Source organism: Lepus europaeus, chromosome X (genome assembly GCF_033115175.1).
Source record: "Lepus europaeus isolate LE1 chromosome X, mLepTim1.pri, whole genome shotgun sequence".
Taxonomy (NCBI): Eukaryota; Metazoa; Chordata; class Mammalia; order Lagomorpha; family Leporidae; genus Lepus; species Lepus europaeus.
In genome coordinates this window covers 3,696,093-3,716,784 of record NC_084850.1, presented here as the reverse complement: position 1 = coordinate 3,716,784, position 20,692 = coordinate 3,696,093, and the positions used below count along the sequence as shown (strand labels likewise).

The window sequence follows — 20,692 nt, the reverse complement described above, 5'->3', positions numbered from 1 at the left end:
ATCAGCAGTTTCTGATTTTCTGTTGCTGAGTAATATTTTATGGTGTAGATAGAACAATTTGTCCATTCACGAGTTGATGAACATTTGAGTCGACTCTGTTTTTGGCCATTGTGAATAAAGCTGCTCTGAACATTAACTAACAAGCCTTCTGTGGACTCATGTTTTCTTTTGCCTTGCATAAATACTTAGGTGTGGCATTTAGGGGCATATGCTTAGTGTATGTTTAACTTTACAAGAAACAGGCAAACTGTTTTCCAAAGTGGCCCTGCTATTGTGCTATCTTGCAATCCTACAAGCACAGTGTGAGAGTACCACTTCGGCCACATCTTCATCAACACTTGTTTTGTTATATTTCAGCCATTTGGGTGGTGGGTAATTGTATCTTATTTTGGTTTTAATTTGCATACTCCTCATGACTAATCATAGTGAATATGTCCTCATGTGCTTATTGGCCATTAAGCTTTTCTTTGGTGAAGTGCTCAAGTCTGAAATAAGTACATTTCGTATTAAATCAGATTGTCTGTCTCATTAAGTTATGAGTGTTCTTTGTTCTGGATGCAAGTCTTTATCAGATATGTCATTTGCAAAGATTTTCTCCCATGCTGTTTTTTCCTTTCATTTTCTTTACTGTTCCAAGTATTTAAAACTTTGAAGTCCTGTTTATTTGTCCCCTTCTTATGGTTTGTGCTTTTTGTGTTGTAAGGAATCTTTGCCTAATCTGAGTTCACAAAGTTTTCCTTGTGTTCCTGGGTAGATCTTTTTGTTTGTTTCAGCTCTTATGTTTAGATCTGTTGTGTCAGGCAAGAACCTAGGGTGTCCCCCCTCTTTTATGACTTCTGGGGCTACTATTCTGTGTTTTGCCTTGAGCATGGGTGGGACCTGTTACTTGGTACTAGCCAATCAAGTGTGGAAAAAGTGTGGGGATTCTGCAGCTGTGATTAAGGTCACAGCAGTTAATTTTTGAGTTAACCAAAGGGAAGATGATCCTGCTATGGCCTGAATTAATCAGCACCAAGCCCTTTTAAGGTCTGGGTCCTCCTTGAGGTGATTCTCCTTGGTCACTCGAAGTACACAGCCATGCTGAGGAAGCCGACATGGAAAGGAACTGCAGGTGGTCTCCAGGTAGCAAAAGGTGGGCCCTTTACCATGTGGCCTCAAAGAAGAAGTGCTGCCAACAATCTGCATGCACTTGGAAGCAGACTTCCCCCATTTGAAACTCCAAATTGAGAGCACAGCCCAGCCAACCCCTAAGCTGCAGCCTTGGGAGACCTTGAGCAGAGAACCGGGATAGAATCTGGCACCCCAACCGGGACTAGAACCCGGTGTGCCGGCACCGCAAGGCGGAGGATTAGCCTGTTAAGCCACAGCGCCGGCCACAAATGACATTTTTATATTTCAGTGTCTCATTTGTTCATTGCTAATAAAAATATAATTAACTTTTATGTTGCTCATGTGTATCATGCAACCTTACTAAATTTGCTTATTTTAGTAGCTTTTTCGTAGTATACTTAGGATTTTTTACGTATTTGATCATGTTGTCTGCAAATATACTTCTTCTTCCTTTCAGTATGTTATTACCCTTTTCTTTCTTTTTCTTGATTTATTAAATTTGTCAGGACCTATGAAAGATGTTAAATGCAAGTGATATCCTTGCCTTGTTGTCATTCTTAGTGAGCCTTCCATCTTTCACCTTTAAGTTTAATGTCAGCTATAGGTTTTTCAAAGGTGTACTTGATTATTCCTACTTAGAGAGCTTTTAAAATTTCATTTATTTGAGAGGCAGATACACACAGAAGAAAGGAAGGTGGCTCCCATCTGTTCGTTCACTCCCCAAATGTCTGTAACAGCCTCTGGCCAGGCCAGAATCCAGTGACTCAATTCAAGTCTCCCACATGGGTAATAGGAACCCAATTACTTGAGCCATTATCACTACTTCCTAGGATATGGGAAGCTGTTGGCAGAAGCCAAAGCCAGGTATCAAACTCAGCTGCTCCAATATGGGACACAAGTCTCTTAACCACTAGATCAAATGACTCCCCCACTCAGTTGTTTTTAATTGTGGTTGGATGTTGAATTACGAAGTCATGTGTCAGAATCTTCAGAGAGAGAGAGAGTGTGAACAGCTCAGATGACTATACATATCACCCCATCCTACACATCAAGCACCACTCCCCAGCTTTTCCTCCTAATGTTGATACCAGAATTTCCATCTGGAACTTGGAAATTCTTTTTACTCTTTGTAGAGGAGCATATACTGCTGTTTCAAAAGAGATGAAAATTCTCTGTGAGATTCATATGTATCGTTATTTTAGAACTGGAATTTCTCCATCTTCTCTTTCTTTGCAATTTTTCTGATGCTGGTTTTGGTTCCTCATCTCCCTTTTTATTTCTGCCTTCTTTTTTTGAAACCTTTTATTTAAGGAATACAAACTTCATATATTTCATAATTACAACTTTAGGAACTTGGTAATTTTATCTTCTGTACCCACCCTCCCACCCACTCTCCTAGCCCTCTTCCTCCTCCCTCTTCTATTCTTATTTTTTACTAGGAACTATTTTAAATTGTACACAAATGATTAACTGTATGTCAAGAGTTCAACAAATAGTATTAAAAAAAACTGTTCCTCAACAGTCGAGACAAGGGCTGTTCAAAGTCATTGCTTCTCAAAGTGTCAATTTCACTTCTATAGATACTTATTTCTTCCACATCTGTGAAAACTTCTACCAATAGTGTCAAGTTCTAGAAGTGTATCAGTTCAGTTCTTTTACCTTCTTCTGTGACAAAGATGAATGGTCACTTTCATCTATAGCTGGAATAATAGATAACCGCCCCAAGTAGGAAGAGAACTTGTCTGTCCTGTCTGGGTCACCACAAGTCTTTCTCTTTCTGTATTTCCCAGGATTCCAGTTAATCTGGGATTTCTCTTTGAACACTTCTTCTCTACCATGGCAAACTGCCTATTGAGCAAGCTGCTGCTGCTGCTGATCTCGGCTAAGCTTCAAGGTCAACTTGTTCTTGTAAATTAGGACTAATAAAGAGGTATCAAGCTCAGCATTTTCAACAGTCAAGAGACCTTAGGCAGCCTTACAAAAACCCTATGTACAGGAGGATCAGGAAGCTTCAAATCACAATTATTCAGCCAGTTTTTGGAACTCTTCTTTGGAATTGATGTCAGAGACCATGGTGCTTTTTAAAAATCCTCAGTGGTGCCAGTCTTTGAGTGAGGATTCAGCATTTGGCTCTAGGCCCAAAATATCATGCGTCACATCTATTAAATGTACAGGGTTGAAACTGGTGCTGTTGTTTTTGGTTTAAAAATTGAGATATGATTAAAACTTATAAGATGGTATCTTGGGCAGTTTTAAAATCTGAAAAGCATTTTTCAAAACAAAATTCTGAGGAATGAACAGTTAACAGCATTGCTGGAATGAGTATATGAGGGTACTTTCAAGAGTTTGTAGAAAAATAGAATCAAGATAAATTTATTTTGATGCAAAAGGGACTTAGTGTGTTAAGCTACTACCTACAACACTGGATCCCATATCAGAGTGCTGATTCGAATCCTGGTTGCTCTGCTTCCATTCTGGCTCCTGCTAATGTATTTGGGGATGCAGCAGATGATGGCTGAAGGGCTTCTGCCCCTGCCAGCTATGTGGGAGACCCGAATAGAGTTCCTGGCTCCTGGCTCAGCCCCTGCCATTGGGGCCATTTGGGAAGTGAAACAGCAGATGCATGCTCTGTGTGCCATTAGAAGTACCCTTGTATGCCATCAAAGGAGACTAGTTGGAGGAATAACTCATGTGCTGCTATGCTTTTAAATAAGTGCCTCATAGCAGCTTTTTTAAAAATTCAGTAGTATAAGCAGAAGGCATAATATCCTCATTTTTGTTTGACATCTATTAGAGAATTAGATTGACAACTGTTAGTAAGAAGGCCAGGCTGCCCAAGTTTCAGTTTCACCTTTGATACCTGTTAGAGGACCAGTTCTTTATTTTTTTTAAAGATTTATTTGTTTGTTTGAAAGAGTTACCCAAAGGAAATTAAACTGGCAAACAAACAAACAAAAAAAGCTGTCTGCACATTAATATTTATTGCAGCTCAATTCACAATAGCTAAGACCTGGAACCAACCCAAATGCCCATCAACAGTAGACTGGATAAAGAAATTATGGGACATGTACTCCTTAGAATACTATACAGCAGTCAAAAACAATGAAACCAGGTCATTTGCAACAAGATGGAGGAATCTGGAAAACATTATGCTAAGTGAAATAAGCCATTCCCAAAGGGACAAATATCATATGTTCTCCCTGATTGGCGACAACTAACTGAGCACCAAAGGGGAAACCTGTTGAAGTGAAATGGACACTATGAGAAACAGTGACTTGATCAGCTCTTGTCCTGACTGTTGATGTACAATGCAATACTTTATCCTTTTTAGTATTTTTTTGTTCTAGTACTATTGTTTGAACACTGTAATTAACACACAATTATTCTTAGGTGTTTAAATTTTAACCGAAAAGTGATCCCTGTTAAATATAAGAGTGGGAAAAAGAGAGGGAGGAGATGTACAATTTGGGACATGCTCAATCGGACTTGCCCCAAATGGTGGAGTTAGAAACATGCCAGGGGATTCCAATACAATCCCATCAAGGTGGCATGTACCAATGCCATCTCACTAGTCCAAGTGATCAATTTCAGTTCACAGTTGATCACACTGATAGGTCTAAGAGTCAAAGGGATCACACAAACAAGACTAGTGTCTGCTAATACTAACTGATAGAACCAAAAAGGGAAAAAACGATCCAACTTGGGAAGTGGGAAAAAAAAAAAGACCTAAATGAAAGATCTCTGCAAGTGTGATCCCAGTGGAAAGAACGGGGCCATCAAAGAAGGAGGTACCTTTCTCTGAAGGGAGGAGAGAACTTCCACTTTGACTATGACCCTGTCGGAATAAGATCAAAGTCAGGGAACCCTATAGGCTTCCATAGCCCTGGCAACTCATGACTAGAGCCTAGGGAGATTACTGACGCCATAAACAAGAGTGTCAAATTGTTAAGTCAGCAACAGGAGTCACTGTGTACTTACACCTCATGTGGGATCTGTCCTTAATGTGTTGTCCAATGTGAAGTAATGCTATAACTAGTACTAAAACAGTATTTTTACACTTTGTGTGTCTGTGTGGGTGCAAACTGATGAAATCTTTACTAATTATATACTGAATCGATCTTCTGTATATAAAGATAATTGAAAATAAAAAAAAACACTTGGTTTTAAATTGGACATTGCATAGAAAATTAATCAATTTTTAAAAAATATTATGTAGGATCTCTGTCTTTAATGTGTTGTTCAATGTGATTTAATGCTATAACTAGTACTCAAACAGTATTTTTCACTTTGTGTTGCTATGTGGGTGCAAACTGTTGAAATCTTTATTTAATATATACTAAACTGATCTTCTGTATATAAAGAGAATTGAAAATGAATCTTGATGTGAATGGAAGGGGAGAGGGAACGGGAAAGGGGAGGGTTGTGGGTGGATGGGAAGTTATGGGGGGAAGCCATTGTAATCCATAAGCTGTACTTTGGAAATTTATATTCATTAAATAAAAGTTTAAAAAAAAGAAAGAGTTAACAGAGAGGGAGAGGCAGAGGCCAAGAGAGAAGTCTTCCATCCGCTAGTTCACTCCCCAAATGGCCACAATGACCAGGGCTGGGCCAGACGAAAGCCAGGAGCTTCATCCAGGTCTTTCCATGTGGGTGCAGGGGCCGAAGCACTAGGGCCATCTTCCATCGCTTTCCCAGGGGCATTAGCAGGAAGCTGGATCAGAAGTGGAGCATCTAGGACTCAAACCAGCGTCCATATCAGATGCCAGTGCTGCAGGCAGCAGCTTAACCCAGTACACCATAGTGCTTACCCCAGTGGGCAAGTTCTTTAACCTTCCTGTTCCTTGTGTTTCAGTTGTAGTGTGAAGACAGTAATACTTGTTGTCTGCTGTTGGTGCATATTAAATGACTTAATCCCTTGTAGAACAATGCCTGGTTGATGGTAGGTGATCAATAAATAGGAGCTATGATCATTATCCATAAGCCAATATTTTGTTTATTTCAATGATATCACTTCTGATATTATTTGTATTAGTATTGAACTCATCTTATACCTATTTATTGCTATCTAACTTGTCTTAGAAGTGTCCATTATCTCCCCAGCTGAGTTGTTAGCTCCTTGAATACCTGTTTGTTTTAAATGTATTGATTTATTTATTTAAAAGGGAGCATGATAGGGTCGGGGGGTGGGGGAAGAGATACCTTGCACTCACTGGTTCACTCCCAAAATCACTGCAATAGCCAGGTCTGGGCTGGACTAGGCCAGGCCTAAGCCAGGAACCAGGACCTCCATCCAGGTTTCCCACGTGAGTGGCAGGCACCTAAGTATTTGGGCTATCATCTTCTACCTTTCCAGGCCCCTAAGCAGAAAGGCGGATTGGAATCAGAGCAAGCAGAGACTCCACTGGCTCTCAGATAGGAGATGCTGGTCTTGTAGGTGGTGACTTTAACCTGATAAGCCGCAATGCCATCCTCTCTGGCTTGTTTTGGTTTGGTTTTTTTAGTTTCCCATTGTGATCCAGAGTAGTTGTCCAGTATATACTTATTGAGTGATCTTGACTTCTTTGGAAACAGAAGTGAATAATTGTATATACTAAGTAACAGGTGTCTCAGAAATGATTGGTCTGGTGGTGTTTGATTATTTCTTCCAAGAAGCAATGTTAATAGTCTACCACTGGTTAATAAGTTATGGATAGATTGACAAACTAAAATGTTCTAAATACAACCATATGTTGGCAGGTTCATTTTTTTAAAAGATTTATTTATTTATTTGAAAGGCAGAGTTATAGAGAGGCAGAGGCAAAAGGAGAGAGAGAGGGAGGGAGAGAGAGAGAGGTCCTCAATCCACTGGTTCACTTCCCAGATGGCCATAAGGGCCAGAGCTGAGCTGATCCAAAGGCAGGAGCCAGGAGCTTCTTCCAGGTCTCCCACTCAGCTGCATGGGCCCACGGACTTGGGCCATCGTCCACTGCTTTCCCAGGCCACAGCAGAGAGCTGGATCGGAAGAGGAGCAGCCAAGACTCAAACCAGCGCCCATGTGGGATGCCAGCACTACAGGTGGCAGCTTTACCAGCTTTGCCACAGCGCTGGCCCCATCACATTCACTTTGTAAATTAATTTCTATAGCAGACCTCTTGCTTATTATAGGTTGAATTGCATCTCCAAAAAAGATATGTGTAAGTTTTAATGCCCAGTGATTCAGAATGTGCCATTGCTTGGAAATAATGTCATTGTAAATGTCATTAGTTAAGATGAGATCACATGGCCAGCGCCGCGGCTCACTAGGATAATCCTCCGCCTGCGGCGCCGGCACACCGGGTTCTAGTCCCAGTTGGGGCGCTGCATTCTGTCCCAGTTGCCCCTCTTCCAGGCCAGCTCTCTGCTGTGGCCCGGAAGTGCAGTGGAGGATGGCCCAAGTGCTTGGGCCCTGCACCCCATGGGAGACCAGGATAAGCACCTGGCTCCTGCCTTCGGATCAGCGTGGTGCACCGGCCACAGCGCAGCGGCCATTGGAGGGTGAACCAATGGCAAAAAGGAAGACCTTTCTCTCTGTCTCTCTCTCACTGTCCACTATGCCTGTCAAATAAATAAATAAATAAAAAGATGAGATCACACAGGAGTAGGGTGAGCCTGTAATACCTCATGACTAGTGTCTTTATAAAAGAGAACAGCACATAAAAACAAAGAGACAAACAAGAAGTTGGCCATGTGACAACAGAGGCAGAGATTGTAATGATGCAGCTACAAGTCAAGGATTGCTGGCAGACACCAGAGCCAGAGAGAGTCTAGGAAGCATTCTCCCCTCCAGGTTTCAGAGGGCACATGGCTGGTCAAAATCTTGATTTTGGAATTAGGTCCTCCAGAAGTGTGAAATATATTTCTGTTTTTCTAAGCTATCAAGTTCATGGTGCTTTTTACAATGACCCTAGGAAATGAATACCTGCACATCTGTTTGAATTCAAGTGTTGGCAAGCGTGAAATTTCATTGCAGATAGTGGATTTGCCTGTGTTTCCATGCATCTTTTCCATATGCTTTCATTTTTAAAACATATTTGCTGCTAGATCAGGCAAAGGTATAGAAAAATCTGGCACAAAAAGATATGTACCAGGAATGAAACATTTTTAAGATTGCTGTGATAGCAAAACTTCTAAACAGTTCAAGTGGCCACTAAAAGGAAAAAAGGAAAACCAAGTGGCCATGCATTGGACTACTATACAGCAATGAACATGAGCAGAGCACAACAATGTGCATCTCTGTTTATCACTCTCAATGTGTGCAAAAAGCAAAGAGCAGAAGAATATGTGAAGACCCTGTTTACATAAAAGTTCAAAAATATGCAAAATCAATATACTGTTTAGAAATGTGTGCATGTTTGGAAAATAATAAAGCTATGCCAAGGAGTTAGAGATAGAGATAGGTTGGAGCACCTTTAATAGCTTCTACAAAATTAGGTAAAGTTTTTGAGGGTGATGCTGTAGTAATTTCTTAATAGAACTCTGAGTGCAGAAACTGTGATTGGTTCTGGTCCACAGCAGAAAACATAGCCCTTGCCCTTAAGAAGCTCTAGGAATATGACAGATGAGACAGAAAACGTTAATGGGTAAGTCAAGTCTGGCATGAGAGGCTGAAATATTAAGACCTCTCTATGGTGTATGGAGAAGTCAAGTGTACATTTGTGGACACATATATGCTTGAGGAGGTCAGGGAAAACTTCTGGTATCTTGCAGCGGGTAAATAAGACCCAGTGCCAATAAAGCTCTTGCTTCCACCTTTGAGTGAAAGCACCTAGAGGAATTGGTTCAAATGGCTGAGTATCATCTCCTGGCATTTCTTTCTTGATTTTTCTAGAAACTGCACTCCTATTCTAAAGTTTCTTTCTCCCCTCCACCCCCACTCCCCTCAACAGCACTACTTTTCTTTGGAGTACCTTAGCCCAAAGCTGAGAAGGTTCTTGGAAAGTAAGGAGATGTTTTAAATTGGCACCTTCATGATTATAGTCATTATTACTATTAGTATGTTTTATTCTTTTAACAATTACTGTTTTATCTTTTCTTAAAAAGTAAAAGATACTTTTTGGGAATAATGTTCACATGGAAAATAATTGAACAAAGTGCCATTTTTTTGTCATGAAGCAGATCAGCTGGGTTCAGGAGTTTTGGAATTAGCAAGTGGAGGGGAACTTGATCTTGTTCCTATTTTAAAACTTTGTTTACTGGCAGGTATTTGTTACAACACCCATTGGGGAATTTAATGATTTGTTTAAATGCATTTGATGTCACTAAGTAGCTTTTGTACATTAAAGAAGTTAATGTGATGGCACTTGGCTTTTCTAAAAGTTTATTTGCTGTACCAATTTCAGTTCATGAAGGATTTCTAAAGTTACTGTGCTCTGTGGCTAAAGCTCATGCTACTAAAGCCAATCAGCTGTCTTGAAGATGTGCCATTTGTCATGAGAGAACCAAGAAATAGAGTGAATGGATCAGTCCAAATCCATCACCAACCACTGGAAAAAATGATTCAAAATGCATTCTCCACTGGGTCTGGACTATGTTGTTTTTAGCCAAGGTGTTTGCAACATTTAAAAATGTAAAAGTAGGGATATCATCATCTTTAAAATAAATTATAAGAATCAAATTGATTAGACTGAGTTTCTAAATGAAGTACTGTTTAACATTTTATATTTTGAAAAGATTTATTTATTTATTTATTTGGAAGGCAGAGTTAGAGAGAGGCAGAGGCGAGGAGGGGGGTCTTCCATCCACTGGTTCACTCTCCAGATGGCCACCATGGCCAGAGCTGTGCCAATCCGAAGCCAGGAACCATGAGCTTCTTCTGAGTCTCCCATGTGGGTGCAGGGGCCTAAGGACTTGGGCCATCTTCCACTGCTTTCCCAGGCCACAGCAGAGAGCCAAATCGGGGATGCTGGCACTGCAGGTGGTGACTTCTACGCCACAGTGCCAGCCCCAGTGTTTTGTATTTTCTAAATAACCAGCCTTGAGATGTGAGGTGGCCAAAATGCATTGAGGAGTCCTCATGCACATATGTCAGTAGCCATTTACTTGTTGCCAGGGAATAAAGGGTGCTGTTAGATTTACTCTAAGAAATTTCTAGTCTATTTCTGGATAACCTGTGCCGGAATAGAAGATGATGAGGTGAGCTCTGTATGTTAGGGATTCCACAGAAAGTTTCCCTGGCCTCAGAGTCAACTGTTTTCTTTCCTTTTTTTTCTTTTTAATCAGAGTAGACATACTTTGACCATAAACTGCCTTAAAGTCTTGTGAAGATTAGACTGATCATCTTAGAAACATGTATGCAGAACAGGTAGGCAGTTACAGGTATCATGCATTTTATAGACAGCACAGCCTAGTGCCTTAGTACCCGTTGGAACAGTGACATGAGAAAAAGTTCATCAAAAGTATATGTGTGTGGTAGGAGGAAGGGAACCAGTACTTGAGTGCTTTTATTATGCCACTTTCTGTGCTGTCATTTCATGTGTTCCTCCTCACAGCCCCAAGAGCAGAGGTAGTATCATGCCTATTTTACAGACACGGAACTGCAAGTTCCCCAAGGTTGTGTGACCATTTGTAATTAAGTGACCGATTTGGGACTTGAAACCTACATTGGTCTGACTATGGAATCCATTGCTGTTTTTTAACTATATCTCATTGTTTCACAGCTGGGCATGGTGGCACTTGGACAAACTGAATGGTGAGGTTAGATCTTTCCTGAGTAAGATTTGATTTGAGTATAGCACACTCATTCACTTGCGTATTGCTGCTTCAGTGCTACTACGCAGAGTTCAGTAGTTTTGGCAGAGATATGTGGCCCCCAGCGCCCACTATTTACTTCTTGACCCATCTAAGGGAAAAGTTTGCCAACCCTTTGTTCAAAGGAAAATGTGTAAAACCAAATAAGTACCTACTTTGGCAGATCATGGTTTATTGTGAGTTGAGCACCCTTCTCCCAAGTAAGCAAGTGTAGATGTTAAATGGACATTGAACATGGTCTCAGTGGGATGGGAACGGATTTTTTTTTTTGTCCAGATTGGTTTTGTAGAGATATCTCAAGATGTATTTTCATTTTCTTGCCTGCTGTGTGGCCTACAGTTAGAGCAACTTTCATGCAAAAAGTCAGAATACATTGAATCTAAGTAAATCCTGCATTTACTGCCTTTCCAGGTACAGAACAGAACTTCCAACTAGTGGTTCTCATTGTGGGTGATACTCCCCCTGGAGGCCAAACTGGAAATTGGGGGGTCATTTTTGCTTTCGGTGTAATATATTGAAAAAATATTTTATTAAATATCACTATCTTTTAATTTCTCTTTTATACTGGAATTAAGGCAGCATGTATTTTTAAAATGGTATTTATGTTGATAATAACTATGGTTGTCATTCTAGGCTAGCAAAGGGGGCATTGCAGAAATTTGTTTTATTAACAAAGGAGTATTGAACACCATAGCTCTAAGTACTTGGTATTGTTTTTCAAAATAGACTTCCAAGTAAAGTGAGCTGTCTTAGACCTGGATTTAGAAGTCAGGTTTTAAGACTTGATAGGTTTCCCCAGCCGTCACAGGAGCCTCCAGAGAAAAAGCATGTCTGAGCTTGATTTAGATGCCAGTACAAAGTAACAGACCAAATTAAGGAAGATCAAACAAAGAAAACCTGCATACCTTTTGTCACTGTGTTGTTTGTACATAAGAAAGTTCAGAAAAACCGCTTAGCAAGAGTCATTGGTCTCAAAGCAAGTGACCATGGGAAACAGAGCTCCCCTCTGTGTTTAGATTTTGTTTGCAAAGGCCTGTGAGGTAAAAATTATTTTCTATTTCTGTTGCTTTTACATGTTTTAAATAAATATAAATATGGCCTGCATTTATTTTAAAGTATTTCTAGTTATGTCTGCTCTAGGTATTTTGTGTAATTGCACTTTTCATATTCAGCAGAAAGGGGAAAACAGGTTCTAAGTCTGCCAAAGGGAATAGTAGAAGGGGTTTTTGTAGCTTAATTTGAAATGTCTGCTTCAGTGGAAAAGTTTATAGTGAGAGTATTGCTCGTTCTTTGTGGTGCAAATTATTTCAAAGTGGTGTAAGTTAATGCTGTAATTCTGCTGTCCAGGGCCATCACCAAAGATTTGTACCTTTTTATTTTTTTTAAGCTTGTGTGAATTTTTGACTTCAGTGAAATATTGACCAAAGAAAATTTAAGTTCCTTGGCCAAGTCTTTATTCCCTATTTCTCATTCATTCTTTTAACAAATACCTATTAGGTGCCAGATGCTGCTACAAGTGTTGTAAATACAATAGTAAACAAAACAGGAAAGAATTTTTGTCTGTATGGCATGTTTTCCAGTAGGGATTGGTAGAGAATAACCACGATTATTTTCTGAAAGGTAGTTTTAGAGAGAAAGGGGAGGAACAAATGGACAGAGAGGAAAGGAAGGCTCATTAAGGTTGTCTTGAATTGTTACTTAAAACTCTGCTTTATTCAATATTACCCTTATGTAGATTTCTTTCAAGGCATTTAGAGGCCCCAAATTTTGGTTGACAAGGTGAGTTAAGTTCTTTTAACCATCTTTCTTAGTCTAAAATTCCTCTACTGAGATTGGGACCAGTCACATTCAACCTGTATTTTTTTTTAAACTTTTATTTAATCAATATACATTTCCAAAGTACAGCTTAAGGATTACAATGGCTTCCCCCCCATAACTTCCCTCCCACCCGCAACCCTCCCCTTTCCTGCTCCCTCTCCCCTTCCATTCACATCAAGATTCATTTTCAATTCTCTTTATATACAGAAGATCAATTTAGCATATATTAAGTAAAGATTTCAACAGTTTGCACCCACATAGAAACACAAAGTGAAAAATACTGTTTGAGTACTAGTTATAGCATTAAATCACAATGTGCAGCACATTAAGGACAGAGATCCTACATGAGGAGTAAGTGCACAGTGACTCCTGTTGTTGACTTAACAAATTGACACTTTAGTTTATGGAGTCAGTAATCACCCTAGGCTCTTATCATGAGTTGCCAAGGCTATGGAAGCCTTTTGAGTTCACCGACTCTGATCATATTTAGACAAGGTCATAGTCAAAGTGGAAGTTCTCTCCTCCCTTCAGAGAAAGGTACCTCCTTCTTTGATGACCTGTTTATTCCACTGGGATCTCACTCGCGGAGATCTTTCATTTAGGTTTGTTTTTTTTGTTTGTTTTGTTTTGTTTTTTTTTTGTTTTGTTTTTTTGCTAGAATGTCCTGGCTTTCCATGCCTGAGAAACTCTCATGGGCTTTTCAGCCAGATCTGCATGCCTTAAGGGCTGATTCTGAGGCCAGAGTGCTGTTTAGGACATCTGCCATTCTATGAGTCTGCTGTGTATCCTGCTTCCCATGTTGGATCGTTCTGTCCCTTTTTTATTCTATCAGTTAGTATTAGCAGACACTAGTCTTGTTTATGTGATCAACCTGGTTTTTTATTTATTTATTTATTTTTTATTTTATTTTTTTATTTTTTTTGACAGGCAGAGTGGATAGTGAGAGAGAGACAGAGAGAAAGGTCTTCCTTTTGCCGTTGGTTCACCCTCCAATGGCCGCCGCGGTAGCGCGCTGCGGCCGGCGCACCGCGCTGTTCCGATGGCAGGAGCCAGGTGCTTATCCTGGTCTCCCATGGGGTGCAGAGCCCAAACACTTGGGCCATCCTCCACTGCACTCCCTGGCCACAGAAGAGAGCTGGCCTGGAAGAGGGGCAACCGGGACAGAATCGGTGCCCCGACCGGGACTAGAACCCGGTGTGCCGGCGCCGCAAGGCGGAGGATCAACCTGGTTTTTTTTAAGAGAACCCTTGGAAATGCTTGTTCCCTAAGTAGAAAGGACACTGCAATGTTAGGACACCGATGATAATGCAGGCCCCCACTGTAACAGGAGAGGATTGGGCTCCTAAAACACAATAGTTTTTTTCTGAATCAAAATAATACAAGTCTCCTCTTGGTTAGAGCCTTGTAATTGGTATACACACACACACACACACAATTAAGTTACATGTTTTGCTTTTAAAGCCAATGTAGCAAAAAACTTTTTATTTTTTTAAAAGATTTATTTGAAAAGCAGAGAGAGAGAAAGAGAGAGAAAGAAAGAACGAGCACAAGCGCCATGGAGATCTTCCATCTGCTGGTTCACTTCCCAAATGTGTGCAACAGTTAGAGCGATTCCAGGAACCAGGAACTCCATCCAGGTCTTCCAGGTGGTGGTAGGGGGCGCAAATAATTGTGCCAACTTCTGCCTCCTCAGGTACATTAACAGGAAGCTGGATCAGATACTGATGTAGCAAGCTGTTGCTTAACCTGCTGCACAGCACCAGCCCCAGTGTTTGTATTAGGGGTTTAGGACAAAATACTCTGTAAATAAAAGGGTAGCTGGTTTTTGCCAACTTCATTTTAGCTGCTTCTTCTTTTTTTTTTTCCACAGGCAGAGTGGATAGTGAGTGAGAGAGGACAGAGAGAAAGGTCTTCCTTTGCCGTAGGTTCACCCTTCAATGGCCGCTGCGGCCGGCGCGCGCACAGCGCTGATCCGAAGGCAGGAGCCAGGTGCTTCTCCTGGTCTCCCATGGGGTGCAGGGCCCAAGAACTTGGGCCATCCTCCACTGCACTCCCGGGCCACAGCAGAGAGCTGGCCTGGAAGAGGAGCAACCGGGACAGAATCCGGCGCCCTGACCGGGACTAGAACCCGGTGTGCCGGCGCCTCAAGGTGGAGGATTAGCCTGTTAAGCCACAGCGCCAGCCTTTAGCTTCTAATTATTATCGAACTGCAGTCATTCCAACATAGTTTTACAGATGAACATAGGGATGGACTTCTTTGCCTGATAATTAGACACCCACCACGGCCTGCGCTCACCTGTCCAGTACATTATTCATAGTGCCACACTGCTTCCTATTGTTTTACTTGAGCCATTATTGTCATATACTTTTAAAATGCTTTATAACTCAGTCACCAGCAGCTGTGCACTGTGCCTACAGTAGTCCACCTTTTTTCTAGTATTTCTAGGGCCATGGCTAATTTGTAGAATACTTAGAGTGTCAGCAACTCAGCGTTTATCCTTTCATAATTTAAAAAAAATGCTAATAATGTAACAGCTATTCCACGTGGTTGTAAGCCCTTCATCCATTTTGCCCAACAATGGTGAAATAATAGAGGTAATAGCAACAGAAGCCCAGAGAAGTTCAAGTGAAATAACCTGCCCAACATCAAATAATGAATCCCAGAGTTAGGATTTGAATGGAGCCAGCTCCAGCATCTGTGCTCTTCAATGGAGGCACATAATGGAACAGACACACATTACTTGGACCCTTGAATTTCTCAAATTTGTACTTGACCCAACTTTTAACAGTAGTAGTGTGTGGTATAACTCCAAAAACCAGGGCTTTAGATATATAGACCACATATTATATACTTCTATTTTTATTAAATGCCTAGAATGGGCGAATCTGTAAACATAGAGAGCAATTTCATAATTTCTGAGGGGCTGGGGGAATGAGGACTGGTGAGTGCTACTAATGGGTATACAGTTTTCTCTTTGGGGTGATTAAAATTTTCTAAAATTGACTGTGGTGGTAGTTATTGTAACTCTGCCATCAAAGAAGGAGGTACCTTTCTCTGAAGGGAGGAGAGAACTTCCACTTTGACTATGGCCTTGTCTAAATAAGGTCGGAGTTGGCGAACTCAAGAGGTTTCCATAGCCTTGGCAACTCATGACAAGAGCCAAGGAGATTACTGATGCCATAAACAAAAGTGTCAATTTGTTAAGTCAACAACAGGACTCACTGTGTACTTACTCCTCATGTAGGATCTCTGTCCTTAATGTGTTGTTCAATGTGATTTAATGCTATAACTAGTACTCAAACAGTATTTTTCACTTTGTGTTTCTGTGTGGGTGCAAACTGTTGAAATCTTTATTTAATATATACTAAATTGATCTTCTGTATATAAAGAGAATTGAAAATGAATCTTGATGTGAATGTAATGGGAGAGGGAGTGGTAGATGGGAGGGTTGCGGGTGGGAGGGAAGTTATGGGGGGGAAAGGCCATTGTAATCCATAAGCTGTACTTTGGAAATTTATATTCATTAAATGAAAGTTTAAAAAAAAACCAGTGAGCAGCATTGCAAAGCTGTTAAAAGCACTAGGTTCTGTGCCAAGATGTGTTAATATTGTCCATGTTGGATTTTGTTAGTGTGTGGCTACTTTTAAAATGCAGCCTGGCAAAAAGAATCTACAAATATCCATGATCACCTTACTGAACTGAATGTGATTTTACCTCCTAGTGACTTCATATGTATGTATCTGTGTCATTAACTGATAAATAAGATAACCAAAGCATTACTTAATCTTCACAAGTCTAAATAAATCATTGTATTAAAGTGGTCTTGTGTATATTCTGAATGTGATACTTTAATTTATGTCTGAATTGTGATGAATATGCATTATTTCAATGAGGTCTGTACTTTCCTTAGAAAATAGCGATTCAATCCAACTTTAGTAATTTGATTTTAGTCAAATCTATGCCACTTTAAATTGTCTTAATTTGGAAAGAAAAACAGAATTCTTAAAGGAGAAAATACAGTGAATTAAATTGTCTACCCTTTTATCATTCTGCTTCACTGCCGCTAAGTTATCTTTAAAGAATGAGACCTGTGAAAATTTGAGGCGTGCTACATAATTTACTAAACATTAAACATTTTTTAGATGACGGTTTTGGTTCTGTGACTACCAATTCCTGGAACATATGTCACATCCTTCTCTGAGTTTCCATTTGTGTTTAGCTCTTCTGTTCTGTTCTTCCATAGTTCCCTGCACCTTTATTGGAGCTCTTTCCCATACTGCCTGTGCTCAGCTCAGTTGTTTCCCACTGAGCCTAGTACAGGTTGAGCAACCCTAAATCAAAAAGCATGCAGGACACTCAGCTTCAGATTTGGGGTTTTCAGATTAGGGATGCTCCATGGGGAAAGACTATGCAACTCTTCCAAAATCCAAAAAACTCCAAAATCTGAAACACTTCTAGTCCCAAGCATTTCAGATGGAGAACACTCAGCTTGTATGCAGATAGGCCTGTGGCAGGGGACTGCTTGCTCTCAGTAGAAATGTTGAAATCTCAGATGTCAAACATGTTTCGAACTGCATGTGAATTCAGTTGATATCAAATGTTGTCTGTCTTTGTAGAGTTTCCAGCATGGCATCTGCATCAGCTCCTAAATGTAATTCACACACCTCGGAGAATGAGCCTGTTAAGAGTGTAAGTTGAGTTTTCAGATTTCTCTCTCTGTGTCTCTCTCTGAATTTCTATTTTCATATGTGAATAGTAGGTGCTAATTTGAGGTTTATTAAATTATGAATTTCTTTATCATTTACTGTGTGTGTGTGTGTGTATGGTTTTATTTATGGCCCCACCTGTTCCATGAAAGATTTTAAATAAATGCATTGTGTGTGTTAAGTTTAGCATTTGTAAATCCATTCAGGTTACTTTATTTTTGAGAATGTTTGTCTCATGAATTACTGCTAGATGTTGTTTCAGGTACCAGGCAATCCTGTGTCCCCAAAAGCTTTCTTAAGTAAATGTTGGAAGGCCAAGGTCTACTAAATAGGCTGCTATACCTTCCTAAATATTGTCAATTGCAGTTTTCCAATTGTGATGATAAAATAATTGCATAACCAAAACAAATACAACCTTAACAGAAAAGTAATTAAAAATACTCAGAAGAAAATGTGTAATTAGATTTTATTATATATATATATATACACATGTGTATATATATATATAATATACATATATATGAAATTATGGATTTAAAATAAACTTTATTCATGGCCCTTTAAGGCTTTCAAAATTATCTACTAGAGGCCAGCGCCGCGGCTCAATAGGTAATCCTCCGCCTTGCGGCGCCAGCACACTGGGTTCTAGTCCCGGTCGGGGCACCGATTCTGTCCCGGTTGCCCCTCTTCCAGGCCAGCTCTCTGCTGTGGCCAGGGAGTGCAGTGGAGGATGGCCCAAGTGCTTGGGCTCTGCACCCCATGGGAGACCAGGATAAGCACCTGGCTCCTGCCATCGGATCAGCGCGGTGCGCCGGTCGCAGCACGCCTACCGCGGCGGCCATTGGAGGGTGAACCAACGGCAACGGAAGACCTTTCTCTCTGTCTCTCTCTCACTGTCCACTCTGCCTGTCAAAAAAAAAAAATTATCTACTAGAAAGGTTAATTTATACTCCCAGCAGTAGTGGATAGGGATGACTAACAATCAAAAGGGAGCAAAAGGCTATCTTTTCATTTGTATTCCTTGATTACAAACAAGGTTGACTTTTTTTAATTTCATAAATGTGAATTTACAAAGTGCAACTTTTGTATTGTTGTGTCTTCCCCCCCAACCTCCCTCCCTCCCTCCCGTGGCCCTCCCCTCTCCCTCTCCCATCCCGCCCTTTATCGAGTTTCATTTTCAATTACCTTCATATACTGAAGATCAACTTAGTATATACTAAGCAAGGATTTCAACAGGCTGCACTCACACAACCACACAAGGTATAGGGTATTGTTCGACTAGTAGTGTTTTTAAGTTTCATAGTAAAACACATTAAGGACAGAGATCCTACGTGGGGAGCATGTACCCAGTGACTCCCGTTGTTGATTTAACAATTGGCACTCTTATTTATGACGTCAGCAGTCATCCGAGACTCTTGCTATGAGCTGTCTAGGCTATGGAGTCCCTTGAGTTCACCGACTCTGAACTTGTTTAGTCAAGGCCCTGTCACAGTGGAGGTTCCTTCCTCCCTTCAGAGAAAGGCGCCCCTCTCCTTGATGGCCTGTTCACAAGGTTGACTTTTTAAAAAGTGTTTATGGCCCATTTGCATTTCTTTTGTGAAATGACTGCCCCGTTGCCTATTTGCCTTTGAGGTTGTTTGGCGGAGAGCCTTTTCTTTTCTTTTTTTTTTCTTTTTTATTAAACTTTTATTTAATGAATATAAATTTCCAAAGTACAGCTTATGGGTCACAATGGCTTCCCCCCTCCCGTAACTACCCTCCCGCCTTCAACCCTCCCCTCTCCCGCTCCCTCTCCCCTTCCATTCATGTAAGGATTCATTTTCAATTCTCTTTGTATACAGAAGATCAGCTTAGCATATATTAGGTAAGGTTTTCAACATTTTGCCCATATAGCAATACAAAGTGAAAAAACTACCATTGGATTACTAATTATAGCATCAAATAGCAATGTACAGCACATTAAAGACAGAGAACCCACATGATTTTTTTTGAATTAATTAACTTTCTATGCCATTTCCCCTTCAACACCAGGTTGCTATTTTTTTTTTCATTTCCAATTCTCTTTATATACAGAAGATCACTTCAGTATATCATTAGTAAAGAGCTCGTCAGTTTGTGCCCACACAGAAACGCAAAGTATAAGGATAAAGTATTACATTGTATATCTAGAGTCAGGACCTAAGCTGATCAGGTCATTGTTTCTTATAGTGTCCATTTCATTTCAGCAGGTTTCCCCTTTGGTGCTCAGTTAGTTGTCGCCAATCAGGGAAAACAAATGATGTTTGTCTCTTTGGGACTGGCTTAATTCACTCAGCATAAGAGCCTTTTCTTATTGACCTATAAGTATTCCTTATCTCTATAAGACATGTTAAAAGTTTTTTTCCTAGTTTATTGTTGGCCTTTTAACTCTGTTAATGCTATTTTGTTTTTAGTTTTGAAATACAGAGATACAAAGATTTTATGTAATCACTCCTTTCATTCTTTTCTTTTATATTTTCTGCTTTGGGTGTCTTCCCTGTGGTACAAGAATCTGGTCCTTTTTGTAAGATTTATTGATTTATTTATTTGAAAGGCAGGGTTACAGAGAGAGAGAAAGAGAGACAGAGATCTTCTATCCACTGGCTCACTCCCCAAATGGCCACAATGGCCAAGACTGGGCCAGGCTGAAGTTAGGAGCTAGGAGCTTCTTCCTAGTCTCCCATGTTGGTGCAGGGCCCCAAGCACTTGGGCTATCCTCTGCTGCTTTCCCAGTTGCATTAGCAGGGAGCTGGATCAGAAATGGAACAGCTGGGACTCAAACTGGCATGCATAAGGGATGCTGGAGCTGTATGCTACGGCTTTAACCTGCTGAGCTACAGTGCTGGCCCCAATAATCCATTCTAAATAGAAGAGTAACATCAAGATTGTAATAAAAGGTCCTTATGTAGAGCTGTTCTGATATAAAATATGTCCTATATTAATCACTTGTTATCCTGTGGTAACCAAACATTGAGTTTCCTTATTTTGTTCTTGAGTTTGCTTTCTTCTCCTGAACCAGAACTGTGATATTTAAAGGGTATATTATATATTACATTTGCTCCTTATACTTGAGAAGCAATGTTAAGAGAAGGCAATGATTTCTTTCCAATCTTAGTGTAAGGTATATGGTTTTGCTTGTGATTGAGGAAGGCATTCCTGGCTGGGAACAATTTGTCTTGCCTTCCTAGATGAAATGCTTAGCTTGAAAGCACTAAAATATGTTTAAAATTGCCTAGGAATTTAAATTTTGTGTTTGAATTTAAAAAACAAAATT

At 40.3% G+C, this 20,692-nt stretch overlaps 1 protein-coding gene across 2 annotated transcripts in view; it reads left to right on the top strand.

The window, feature by feature from the left end:
- Positions 1–20,692, top strand: part of MTM1 (myotubularin 1) — a 139,373-nt gene that overhangs the window by 10,008 nt on the left and 108,673 nt on the right. For both annotated transcript variants that reach the window (XM_062183873.1, XM_062183871.1), the window contains exon 2: positions 17,311–17,383. In XM_062183873.1, the coding sequence (XP_062039857.1) occupies positions 17,321–17,383 (63 nt within the window). In that variant the 5' untranslated portion in view covers positions 17,311–17,320. The remainder of the gene's footprint in view (positions 1–17,310; positions 17,384–20,692) is intronic.